Source organism: Danio aesculapii, chromosome 18 (assembly GCF_903798145.1).
Source record: "Danio aesculapii chromosome 18, fDanAes4.1, whole genome shotgun sequence".
Lineage (NCBI taxonomy): Eukaryota > Metazoa > Chordata > Actinopteri > Cypriniformes > Danionidae > Danio > Danio aesculapii.
The window spans coordinates 24,487,325-24,500,969 of NC_079452.1; the positions used below are offsets into that span (position 1 = coordinate 24,487,325).

The window sequence follows — 13,645 nt, forward strand, 5'->3', positions numbered from 1 at the left end:
CACAATTTTCCAAATATGGCATGTTTTGCAAACGGCGTCAACTCAGCCACCTGTTCATGTCAGTCCTGTATGAGCTCATATCTAAAGACAAAGCGTGTGAAACAAACAGATTTTTCTTTTTGTTTGGCTGCAGTGCATGATCAGTATATGGTGGTTATAATAGCCTCATATTTAGTTTTCCTCGTTTGGTTTTACTCAAAATCTCAAGGGATATTTTAAAGGAAGACAGATGAATTTGAGTTATTTATCTATTATGAATAGGGGACATTTGACTGGGGATGAAATGCAACCGGGGTAAATGATAAATTATGTTAACTCATGATTTGAAGGATAACCAGTGCCATATTATTAGATTCTCCGTTTCTTTTCTAAAAATATTTACATAAGTGGATTTATTTATATGATGTTGAGGATAGAGTGAAACTGTAGTATTATATGTCAGAAATTTAATGATTATAATAACCTTATATTTTGCTTTTTTCCCATTAGTAAGATCTGAAATAGTGTTTTCAAAGAGTATATTTAATTTGACTCACTACTAAACAGGAGATTTGTTTGGGATTATAGAGAAATAAGTAAAATCTCAATTATGCTCACGATATTATGGTTAGAATAGCTTTTTTTGGATTCATTTGGAAATCTCAGTTTTCAGAGAGGTCAGTTCAATGTGACTTATTTATCTGTTCTAAATGAGAGATTTGATTGAAGATACAGTGAAATTTGAGTAAAATACTAATTATAATCATTTTACCTGAGGCGTTAGCCTTATTGAGTCGATTTAATTAAGCGCACAGCAATGAATCTGTTCAACAGATGCACTAATGTAATACATGGTCTAAAATACACCACCGTGTTCTGTTTTGTAAACTTTGAATGTAGAGATGATCGACTGACTACTCTTGAATACTCAATTTACATGAACATAAACAGAGTTTACCCTGAAGCAACTTGACTGAATCACTACTCGCAAATGAAAATGTAAACATTCATGTGGATGTGAATAATGTGGATTATTATTAATATCTGACTGAGCAGGAATCTCCCTGAGCGAAATGAGCAGCTGCGAGCCCGCGCTTTATATCCAACGAAGCGCGAAAAATGCGCGCGCTCCTCCAAACGCGCGCTGCCCGCTCACTCGCCTCAGACACACACAAAAACAGCCTCAAAATACCACCACATCCACAAACCTTCGAGATATACGCTAATGTCAGGTAGGAAGCAAGGTTTGTCGTCTTACTTTTCCTCCTCTAGCTGTTGTTGGTACTGTTCAAACTCTTCTTGTGTCATTCCTTTAGCCGCAGCTTCAGATTTTTCCCCTTCAGGTTTCTCTTCTGTCAGACCTCCTGTCAGATTCTTCAGATGACCTCCGACTACGTGTTTCACCATAAAAGCCATTGTTAAATAGTACAGTGTTACTTAACACTCGAACTGTTTGTCCAAATTTGCTATTAATTCCAATTAATCCAACTGTATTCAGAGGAAAAACTCTCCTTTTTTCCCCGTGACAGTCCGTCCGCTAGTTTCAGCTGAGGTAAAGTGAAGTGATGTAGATTCATCTCCTCATCTGAGTCACAGCAGCGGTTTGACTCTTCAATCCACCCAATCCCGTGTTTCCTCAGCCGAGTCTTCCCGCCCAATCCCAAACCGCGGGATTAAGCGGGCGGGCGGGCTTTTTTTTTTTTTTTTGCGGGCGCGCGTGACATGTCAAAACGCATCGCGCCTCGGTTTTCGGTGCCAGAGAGCGCATGCGCACGTGTGTGTGTCTCCAAGTCGGTTCGCGGGATGACAGTAAGCAGAAAGGATTCAGTGTCTACACAACATCCATCTGGAGGGTGAGTAAATCCTGTGAAGAGAAAGCAAGAAAGTGTGAAATGAAATGATATTCAAGAAAGAGCTGTGTGTGTGCGTGTGTGTGTGTGCGTGTGTGTGTGTGTGTGTGTGTGTGTTCCTTCTGAAGGCTCCGTCACCAACATTTTAGTTTATTCGGAAAAGGCCAAAACTCTAATCCCAGAGATTACCATCCATGCGTATAAAGCTGTCACCATCACCTCCACATGGATTATCATATGCAATAATGAAGGAACATCACCAAGACGAGACATATTTTAAAGTCAAACATGAATTAAAGTCCTTTTTTCTTATAGCTACAGGTTAAACCTGCACAAATCTACACAGAATAATAGATATTCACATTATAAACAAAATGATGCATCATCTTGAATGCAGTGTAAGCCAGTTGGGATAAAGCTTAAAGATGTGAAATGTTATTACATGCTTGCATTATCTAAAAACAGCCTCCATTACCCCTAAATTAATCAACACCAGATGATTAAAAACAAATCATACATCTCTGTGCATCGTGATAATGTCTCTATTTTTGCCTCTTTCTCACTTTCTCTCTCTGACACCCCCCCCCCATCCCTCCCGCGGGACTGAATCATTCCCGATCTGCTCTACTAACAAACTGTTCTGTCGCTCTCGCTGAGGGCAAAGACTACCGCAAACACACATTTATCTGTGCTGCATAACATAATAAGAACCTGAAAAGTCTGTGTTTGAAGTGCTGGTGGCAAGTGCTTTAATATTATCCAGGAAAATAACATCATCCAAATGTTCTAATACACACTATAAAATGATCAGTTTGTTTTAAACTAACACTGGGTCAAATATGGATGAACCCAACCCAGTCATGTTTAAAAAGTGAAATTTAAATTTCATAATTAAAAAATAATAATTTGGCCTAATGTAAGGCTAAAATAACATGGTTAGAGTGCAGATTTCCATGCATATATATATATATATATATATATATATATATATATATATATATATATATATATATATATATATATATATGTAATGAGGAGGCTGATGCAGAGGGATCCATTTGCAGTGTATTTATTAAACACAAGTGAAACAGAAACCACCAATAAGTGATATTCAAGACACTCACATGAATGACAGGCATAAGTCGGAAGGCAGGCGGCAAGCATTCGTTGATCGGTATAACAGGCATAGGTCGGGGCTGGCAGCGAGGAGAACAAGGTCTAGAGCAGTCTGGGTCGGCAACGAGAGATCAAACAGAGTACAAGGAGATAACGCTCAGAAATGTTGACAGGGCAAACAAGACTTCGCAATGAAGTGAGCGTGCAAGCAGCTTATATGGGTGTGTGTGTGATCAAAGTCAGGTGCAGCGCAATCAGTGACAGATACGGGGCTTCTGGGGGATGTAGTGTTAATAGTCCGGGGAGAGCGACCTCTGCTGGCCAATGAGGGGATTTATTGGGACCGAGTTGGTGACAGAACCCCCTTCCTGCGAGCGGCTCCTGACGCGAGGAGGCAAACGGCGCCGGGGTCTTCCACGTGGGCGAGGGGCCGGCATCTCCGGATGACGTTGGTGAAATTCTCTCAATAAGTTGGGATCAAGAATGTCAGCTCTATTGATCCAGGACCGTTCTTCCGGACCGTACCCCTCCCAGTCAACCAGATATTGTAGGTTTCCACCCCGGCGTCTGGATCTCAGAATGTCGTGAACTTGATACGCCTCCTCGTTGTCAATGATGATGGGTGCTGGTCCCTGTTCACCAACTGCCAACTCCCTCTCCACCTCAGTTGGACCAGCAGCCGGTTTTAACAGGGATACATGAAAAGTGGGAGAAATACGATAGTGGTTAGGTAGGGTAAGACGATAGGAAACAGGGGTTATTTGTCTTTCTATTCTGAATGGACCCACGTACCTGGGACTGAGTTTCTTGCATGGGAGTCTGAGACGAAGATCACGGGTGGATAGCCAGACCCATTGCCCTGGAGAGTATTCTGGATTTTGGCGACGCCGACGATCGGCCTGTTCCTTGAAGCGTCGTATGGCTCGTGATAAGTGGGTGTGAGCAGAGTTCCACATGTCCTCGCTGCGTTGAAGCCAGTCATTAACGGCTGGAAGTTCGGTGGGTTCTCCAGACCAGGGAAATAGTGGTGGTTGAAAACCTAATGTACATTGAAATGGAGTTATGCCCGTAGCAGTCTTCCTAATCGAATTTTGTGCGTATTCCGCCCATATAAGGAATCTGCTCCAATCCTCCTGATTCTGATGACAGTATGTACGTAGAAAACGGGTTATTTCTTGATTCAGACGTTCCGTTTGGCCATTGGACTGTGGGTGATAACCGGAGGTTAGACTGACGTTGATGTTAAGGCTTTTAAAGAATGCTGACCATACCCTGGATGTGAACTGTGGTCCCCGATCCGAGACAATATCTTCTGGCATACCATAGAACCGAAATACATGATTGCAAATTAGTTCTGCTGTCTCCAGAGCAGTGGGTAGTTTGGCGATGGGTATGAGTCTGCAGGCTTTTGAGAATCTGTCAATTATGGTTAGAATAGTGGTTTTACCTTGAGAGGGTGGAAGATCTGTGATGAAATCGATAGCTATGTGAGACCAGGGTCGTTGTGGGATGGGTAGTGGTTGTAATAATCCTGCTGGTCGATGATGTGAATGTTTGTGCATATTACAAAGAGTACATTTGTTGATAAATTTTATGGTGTCGCTCCGCATAGTGGACCACCAGTAACGGTTCTGAATGAGATCAAGGGTGCCGTTTATACCTGGATGACCGGAGCTGGGATTGGAATGTATTTGCTGAATTAATTTTTCTCGCATCACAGGGGGAACAAAAGTCTTTCCTACAGGGCAATCCCGAGGGGTTTGTTGATTCATTACTGCCTGAGAAATTTCGGTTTCTACATCCCATGTTATGGGAGCCAAGATGAGAGATTCCTTTAGAATAGGTTGATCCCTATCCTCCATTGGGTTTTCCTCGCATAGACGTGATAACGCATCCGCTTTAATATTTCTAGAGCCTGGAATGTACGTGACAGAAAAGTCAAAGCGGGTGAAGAATAATGCCCATCTAGCTTGACGGGGGTTGAGTCTCTTTGCAGAGCGGATGTATTCCAGATTCTTATGATCCGTGATGACAGTGAATTTATGTTTAGCTCCCTCCAACCAGTGTCTCCACTCCTCCATCGCAGCCTTCATAGCCAGTAGCTCTCGATTCCCCACATCATAATTGCATTCGGCCGAGTTAAGTTTGCGCGAAAAGAATGCACATGGGTGAAGTTTGGCTGGGTCTCCTTGTCTCTGAGATAATATTGCCCCGATGCCTGTGTTGGATGCGTCGATCTCTACAATGAAGGGTAAATTAGGATTAGGATGACAGAGAATGGGTGCTGTGGAGAAACGTGTCTTGAGCTTGGTGAAAGCGTGATCTGCTGCATTATTCCAGTGAATTTTCTTCTGTCCTCCTCTGACGAGAGTAGTGAGAGGTGCGGCTACAGTACTAAAATTTCTAATGAAGCGTCTGTAAAAATTAGCAAATCCCAGGAATCTTTGTAGTTCTTTCAGTGTCCTTGGTTTCGGCCAATTGAGTACCGCATTAACCTTGCTCTCGTCCATAGCCACGCCCTCTGTTCCGATCACATATCCTAAGAATGAAATGGATGTTTTGTGGAATTCACATTTCTCTAGTTTGGCGTAGAGTTTATTCTCAATTAGTTTCTCCAATACTGCTCTTACATGTTTAGTATGTTCTTCTAGTGAATCTGAATATATTAAGATATCATCAATGTAGACAATCACCCATTGATTTAGCATATCTCTGAATATCTCGTTGACAAAGGCTTGGAATACAGAAGGACTATTTGCTAGTCCGAAGGGCATCACTAGATATTCATAGTGCCCATTGGCTGTAGAAAACGCCGTTTTCCACTCGTCTCCGCCCCTTATTCTAATGAGGTTGTACGCATTACGTAGATCTAGCTTGGTGAAGTATTGGGCTGACCGTAATTGTTCTAGAGCTGTTGGAACCAAAGGTAGTGGGTAACGATACTTCACTGTGATCTCATTTAAACCTCTGTAGTCAATACAAGGGCGTAACCCACCATCCTTCTTCCCCACAAAAAAGAATCCGGCGGATGCTGGTGATGTGGAAGGACGTATGAACCCTTTTTTCAACTCTTCTTGAATGTATGATCTCATGGTTTCGGTCTCTGTTTGAGACAGAGGGAAGATTCTCCCGCGAGGGGGCGTAGTGCCAGGTAACAGTTCAATGGAACAATCATACTCACGGTGGGGAGGTAGTTCTGTGGCTTTCTGTTTGTTAAATGCTTCTGATAAATCGGAATAAATAGAAGGGAGATTTGGGGTTGTGAGTGAGTCGATAGAACTTGAGATGGCATTTAACTGGATTGGGACCACAGATGACAAGCATTTTTTTAAACATTCATCACTCCATCTTTCTATCTCACCCTCCTTCCATGAAATGCGGGGATTGTGAGCCTGAAGCCAGGGTAGTCCGAGTATTATTGGGTGTTGAGGAGAATCGATGATGTGGAAGTTGATAGTTTCTTTATGAAGCCAGCCCGTCTTGAGAGAGAGTTTGGTGGTGATGTAACGTACAGTACCCTCTCCTAGAGGGCGTCCGTCTACCGCCGTGACTGCCAATGGAGAATTACATAAGATTAGTGGTATAGCATTCCTTATAGCGAACTTGTGATCCATGAAGTTACCAGCTGCACCAGAATCCACCATAGCAGAGTCATAAATGGGAATTTCGTTAGTGTACAAGGTTATGGGTATTTCAAAATTCTTATTGTTGATTGAAAAAATAGTTGAACTCACCGACAAGAACTTTTGAGGTGGTCTGACGGGGCATTGGGCTTTTACGTGACCAGGTCTGCCACAGTATAGGCAGAGGTTATGTGTAAAGCGTCTCTCCCGTTCTTCAGAGGACAGTTGAGTACGACCGATCTGCATGGGCTCATTCATGACATGGGGTGAAGTGGGTATATTGTGTGTGTGATTGACTGAACATGCCTGTAGTGGTTTCCGTGTGCGGAGTAAATTGTCCAGACGAATGGATAATTCAATTAATTGATCTAGAGATTTTCCATCATCCCGACAAGCCAGTTCGGTCTGTAGTTCAGAATTCAGAGCTTTCCTATAGAGGGTTTTTAAGGGATCATCTGTCCACCCGGTTTGTGCCGCTAAAGTGCGGAAATGTAGAGCGAATTCAGATGCTGGTTGATTACCCTGTTGTAAAGTTAACAATTCCTCTCCAGCGTGTTTTCCTCCCTCTGGGTGATCAAATACCACACAAAATCTTTGTAGAAAATCCTTGAATGTGGTGAACGTGGGAACAGAATCGGGCCAGATGGCGGTGGCCCAATCGAGGGCTTTTTCAGAGAGTAGAGAACATACAAAGGCAATCTTACTATGCTCGTCAGTGAACAGGTGAGGTTGTTGGGTGATAAACAGCTTGCATTGTAGCAGAAAACCTTTGCACTTCGTGGAATCGCCGTTAAATTTTTCCGGAAGTGCCAGACGTGGGCTGGCAACATTGCATGCGGTACCTGGTGGTGGGTTAGTCGGGAGAGATACGGCGGGGGATGGTGCAGGCGGAGTGATATTCAATCCTTGGAGAGCCTTTACGAGCTCCTCGGTAAGGTGAGTGAGGTGGGAGAGTTGTTGTTGATGTGTAGCGAGCACTTGAGCTTGTGCTGTGATTTCCGTGGTTAAAGCTTGCATGGCTGCTGGATCCATGTTTGGCGAAGTCTTCTGTAATGAGGAGGCTGATGCAGAGGGATCCATTTGCAGTGTATTTATTAAACACAAGTGAAACAGAAACCACCAATAAGTGATATTCAAGACACTCACATGAATGACAGGCATAAGTCGGAAGGCAGGCGGCAAGCATTCGTTGATCGGTATAACAGGCATAGGTCGGGGCTGGCAGCGAGGAGAACAAGGTCTAGAGCAGTCTGGGTCGGCAACGAGAGATCAAACAGAGTACAAGGAGATAACGCTCAGAAATGTTGACAGGGCAAACAAGACTTCGCAATGAAGTGAGCGTGCAAGCAGCTTATATGGGTGTGTGTGTGATCAAAGTCAGGTGCAGCGCAATCAGTGACAGATACGGGGCTTCTGGGGGATGTAGTGTTAATAGTCCGGGGAGAGCGACCTCTGCTGGCCAATGAGGGGATTTATTGGGACCGAGTTGGTGACAATATATACATATATATATATATATATATATATATATACATATATATATATATATATATATATATATATACATATATATATATATATATATATATATATATATATACATATATATATATATATATATATATATATATATATATACATATATATATATATATATATATATATATATATATATATATATACATATATATATATATATATATATATATATATACATATATATATATATATATACATATATATATATATATATACATATATATATATATATATATATATATATATATATATATATACATATATATATATATATATATATATATATATACACACACAGTTGAAGTCAGAATTATTAGCCCCCCTGTTTATTTTTTCCCAATTTCTGTTTAACGGAGAGATTTTTTCCAATACATTTCTAATCATAATAGTTTTAATAACTCATCTCTTATAACTGATTTATGTTATCTTTGCCATGATATTTTTCAAGACACTTCCATACAGCTCAATATACAGTTCTATACAGTTAGGGTAATTAGGCAAGTTATTGCATAACGATGGTTTGTTCTGTCGACTATCGAAAAAAATTATAGCTTAAAAGGGGCTAATAATATTATCCTTAAAAATGGTGTATAAAAAATTTAAACTGCTTTTATTCTAGCTGAAATAAAAAAATCTGACTTTCTCTAGAAGAAAAGATATTATCAGACACACTGTGAAAATTTCCTTGCTGTTAAACATCATTTGGGAAATATTTAAAAAAGAAAAAACAATTCATAGGGGGCTAATAATTCTGACTTCAACGGTGTGTGTGTATATATATATATATATATATATATATATATATATATATAGACAGAAATTATACATTTTTACCGTATAACACTTACAAAACATGCATAAATAGCTCATGGTCTAATACATGAGGCAAATCTAATTACTATTTTTGTTTAGGCTCTATAATATGCAGAATCTAGAATTAACACTCACTGAAAGCAAGTCAATATTTGTAAAGGTATTATAAAGTATTATATAAAAATATTGTAAAGAAGAGCACAAAGGACAGATTCCAGACGACAAAACTTGTTTAATTTTTTTATTTTTTTAGATTAAACTTTGTCATTACTCATGTACAAGGCAACGAAATGCAGTTTAGATCTAACCAGGAGTGCAATAGCAGCATATACAGCATACAGCACTCCTGGTTAGACCTAAACTGCATAGACCTAAAAAAATATTATAGAGCACAAAGGACAGATTCCAGACGACAAAACTTGTTTCATTTACTTTATAGCGAATTTGAACTACATGCAGCACTATATAGCTTTTCGATCTTTAAATAATAGATGTTTTTCACTATCCTACTGAATGTTTCTGTTTGCTTAACTGATGCATTCTGTGCCAATATGGACCAGTCAGTGCGGTTACGGATTCATTTCCAATAATGGTGCTGAAAATGCAACTCTTCGGAATGTAAATGCAAACGTGTCAGTCGTTGTCTTTGTAATACAAGTGTAATGTAAACAACAACATGAGTGATGATCTTACATTTTTGCACTCCTTTTATCTGATTTTTACGTCATTAAATAACAGAAAACATGAATAGGGCACTTCCGGTGATGTCGAGTTCACACTGCATGTGTCACGAGCAATGAGGATTATCAAAAACATATACATTTATTACCAAACACTCACATCTATGAACAGAACCCTCAGCGCACACAGGTAGGACAAGGAACAATGATTAATTAGACATGATTAATCTGATAATAAACAGGGGTGAGACACAGGTGGAAGTAATAAACACTAACAAACGGCGGGAAAACAGAACAAGGGAATCACATGACATAACACAAGCACATGGAACACACGACATGGGAAACACCTAATCGTGACAGCATGATTTTAGCCCAGATTTTCCCTCATCGACAGGTTTTGTATTAAAAATATTTTAAGTTTATACTTTTTTTGTGACATTTTGAGAATAAAATCAGTAAAACTGTAGCATTGTCACAGGGATGAAAAAAATATATAGTGCATCTTTAGGAACTAAACGTTCTAGTTTTGATGTTTCTATTGATTTTTAAGGTTTATTAAAATGTTATTTAATATTTTTCCTCAAAATAGTAATTTGGGTGTATAATTTGTTTAGTTTTTTTTGTTTTAGATTAGTTTCAGTTATGTATTTGGTACTGACTAATCACACTCATCGGCCACTTTATTAGGTACACCTGTCCAACTGCTCGTTAACACAAATATCTAATCAGCCAATCACATGGCAGCAGCTCTCTGCATTTAGGCATGTAGACATGGTCAAGAGGATCTGCTGCAGGTCAAAGCGAGCATCAGAATGGGGAAGAAAGGGGATTTAAGAGATGCTGAACGTGGCATGGTTGTTGCTGCCAGACGGGCTGCTCTGAGTATTTCAGAAACTGCTGATTTACTGGGATTTTCACGCACAACCATCTCTAGGGTTTACAGAGAATGGTCCGACAAAGAGGAAATCTCCAGTGAGCGGCAGTTCTGTGGGCGCAAATGCCTTGTTGATGCATCCAGAGATCAGAGGAGAATGGCCAGACTGGTTCCAGCTGATAGAAAGGCAACAGAAACTCAAATAAGCACTCGTTACAACCGAGGTCTGCAGAAGAGCATCTCTGAACACACAACAGGTCCAACCTTGAGGCGGATGGGCTACAGCAGCAGAAGACCACACCGGGTGCCGCTCCTGTCAGCTAAGAACAGGAAACTGAGGCTACAATTCACACAGGCTCACCAAAACTGGACAATAGAAGATTGGAGAAACGTTGCCTGGTCTGATGAGTCTCCATTTCTGCTGCCACATTCGGATGCTCGGCTCACAATTTGGCCTCAACAACATGAAAGCATGGATCCATCCTGCCTTGTATCAGCGGTTCAGGCTGGTGGTGGTGGTGTAATGGTGTGGGGGAGATTTTCTTTGGGTCCATTAGTACCAATTGAGCATGGTGTCAACGCCACAGCCTACCTGAGTATTGCTGCTGACCATGTCCATCCCTTTATGAGCACAGTGTCTCCATCTTCTGATGGCTACTTCCAGCAGGATAACGCACCATGTCATAAAGCACCAATCATCTCAGACTGGTTTCTTGAACATGACAATGAGTTCACTGTACTCAAATGGCCTCCACAGTCACCAGAGCTCAATCCAATAGAGCACCTTTGGGATGTGGTGGAACGGGAGATTGGCATCATGGATGTGCAGCCGACAAATCTGCAGCAACTGTGTGATGCTATCATGTCAATATGGAGCAAAATCTCTGAGGAATATTTCCAGTAGCTTGTTGAATCTCTGACACCAAGGATTAAGGCAGTTCTGAAGGCAAAAGGGGTCCAATCTGTTGCTAGTAAGGTGTACCTATTAAAGTGACTAGTGAGATTATATAGTTGGAGTCAGAATTAGAATATTAGCCCCCTCTATATTTTCTGTTTAGTGCAAAGGAGATTTTTTTCAACACATTTCTAAAAATAGTTTTAATAACTCATCTCTAATAACTGATTTCTTTTCTCTTTGTCATGATGACAGTAAATAATATTAGACTAGATATTCTTCAAGACACTAATATTCAGCTTAAAGTGACATTTAAAGGCTTAACTAGGTTAATTAGGCAAGTTGGAGTAATTAGGCAAATTAATAGACAATGATGATTTGTTCTGTATACAATCAAAAAATCTATTGTTTAAAGGGGCTAATAATATTGACCTTATTTAAAATTAAATCTAAAATCAAACAAATTAAAACTGCTTTTATTCTAGCTGTAATAAAACAAATAAGATTTTATCTAGAATAAAGAATACTATATGAAATACTGTGGAAAAATTCTATGCTCTGTCATCATTTGGGAAATATTCTTAAAAATACAAATGTCTTCATCTGTATATTCTTTAACACTACAAAATACAGTTTAATGGTGCTGTAAAAATCATTTATGCATGGTAAATTTCACCCGCCATTGGCAGACGTGGTAAAATGTTAATTTTTGACCCTGTATGCATGACTTCACATAGAGTCGATAAACCTCATCATCATCCTGTTACATTTACTAGCCAGCAGCTCTGACCAGACGCCGCAGCATTCAGCTCATGGCTCTGTGATGTGTACATGAGCGCAAGCACGGATGCACGCATTATATAACAAAACAAAATGGATGCATCCTCGGTAAAGCTGAAGAGGAGACCACTGTTTGTCCTCTCTGAATCTGGAGATGAATGAGGTTAGTAGGGTGCAGACGGGCAGTAAAACGCTGATTTGTGAAGTCAGCGGCACTGATTTGAAAAGCCCTATTCAGAAGTTGACCGTCCCCTTATATTAATTAAACCACAGGGCTGCTGAATGCTTGATTCTGATTGGCTGATAAGCACTCTGAGGTGTTTGATTATTGTCAGATAAAGTAGTTCCGGCAGGTTTAGAGACCATAACAGCTCTATATCACTCCACTGAATGATCTGTTCCATCCGTCCATTCATTTGTGATATTGGTATCAATTTATTGATTTATCCATCTATCTTTCCATCCATCCATCCATCCATCCATCCATCCATCTATCCATTCCTCTATCCATTTATCCCTCCCTATCTATCTATCCATCCATCCATCCATCCAGCCACCCACCCACCCATCCATCCATCCATCCATCAAGATCGGTATCTTTTTATTGATCTATCAATCTCTTTCCATCCATCCATCCATCCATCCATCCATCCATCCATCCATCCATCCATCCATCCATCCATCTATCTATCTATCTATCTATCTATCTATCTATCTATCTATCTATCTATCTATCTATCTATCTATCTATCTATCTATCTATCTATCTATCTATCTATCTATCTATCTATTCATCCATCCTTCCGTCTATCTATCTATCTATCTATCTATCTATCTATCTATCTATCTATCTATCTATCTATCTATCTATCTATCCATTCATCCATCCTTCCGTCTATCTATCTATCTATCTATCTATCTATCTATCTATCTATCTATCTATCTATCTATCTATCTATCTATCTATCTATCTATCTATCTATCTATCTATCTATCCCTCCATCCATTTATCCCTATCTATCTATCTATCTATCTATCTATCTATCTATCTATCTATCTATCTATCTATCTATCTATCTATCTATCTATCTATCTATCTATCTATCTATCTATCCATTCATCCATCCTTCCGTCTATCTATCTATCTATCTATCTATCTATCTATCTATCTATCTATCTATCTATCTATCTATCTCTCTATCTATCTCTCTATCTATCTATCTATCTATCTATCTATCTATCTATCTATCTATCTATCTATCTATCTATCTATCTATCCATCCTTCCGTCTATCTATCTATCTATCTATCTATCTATCTATCTATCTATCTATCTATCTATCTATCTATCTATCTATCTATCTATCTATCTATCTATCTATCTATCTATCTATCTATCTATCTATCCATCCTTCCGTCTATCTATCTATCTATCTATCTATCTATCTATCTATCTATCTATCTATCTATCTATCTATCTATCTATCTATCCCT

The 13,645-nt window shown here is 39.6% G+C and overlaps 1 protein-coding gene across 1 annotated transcript in view; it reads right to left on the minus strand.

Annotated features, from left to right (window-relative positions):
* cplx3b (complexin 3b) overlaps positions 1 to 1,569 on the minus strand; it is a 19,346-nt gene extending 17,777 nt beyond the window's left edge. The window contains exon 1 of the mRNA XM_056478554.1: positions 1,238 to 1,569. Within this exon, the coding sequence (XP_056334529.1) occupies positions 1,238 to 1,395 (158 nt within the window). The 5' untranslated portion in view covers positions 1,396 to 1,569. The remainder of the gene's footprint in view (positions 1 to 1,237) is intronic.
* Between the last annotated feature and the right edge of the window lie 12,076 nt (positions 1,570 to 13,645).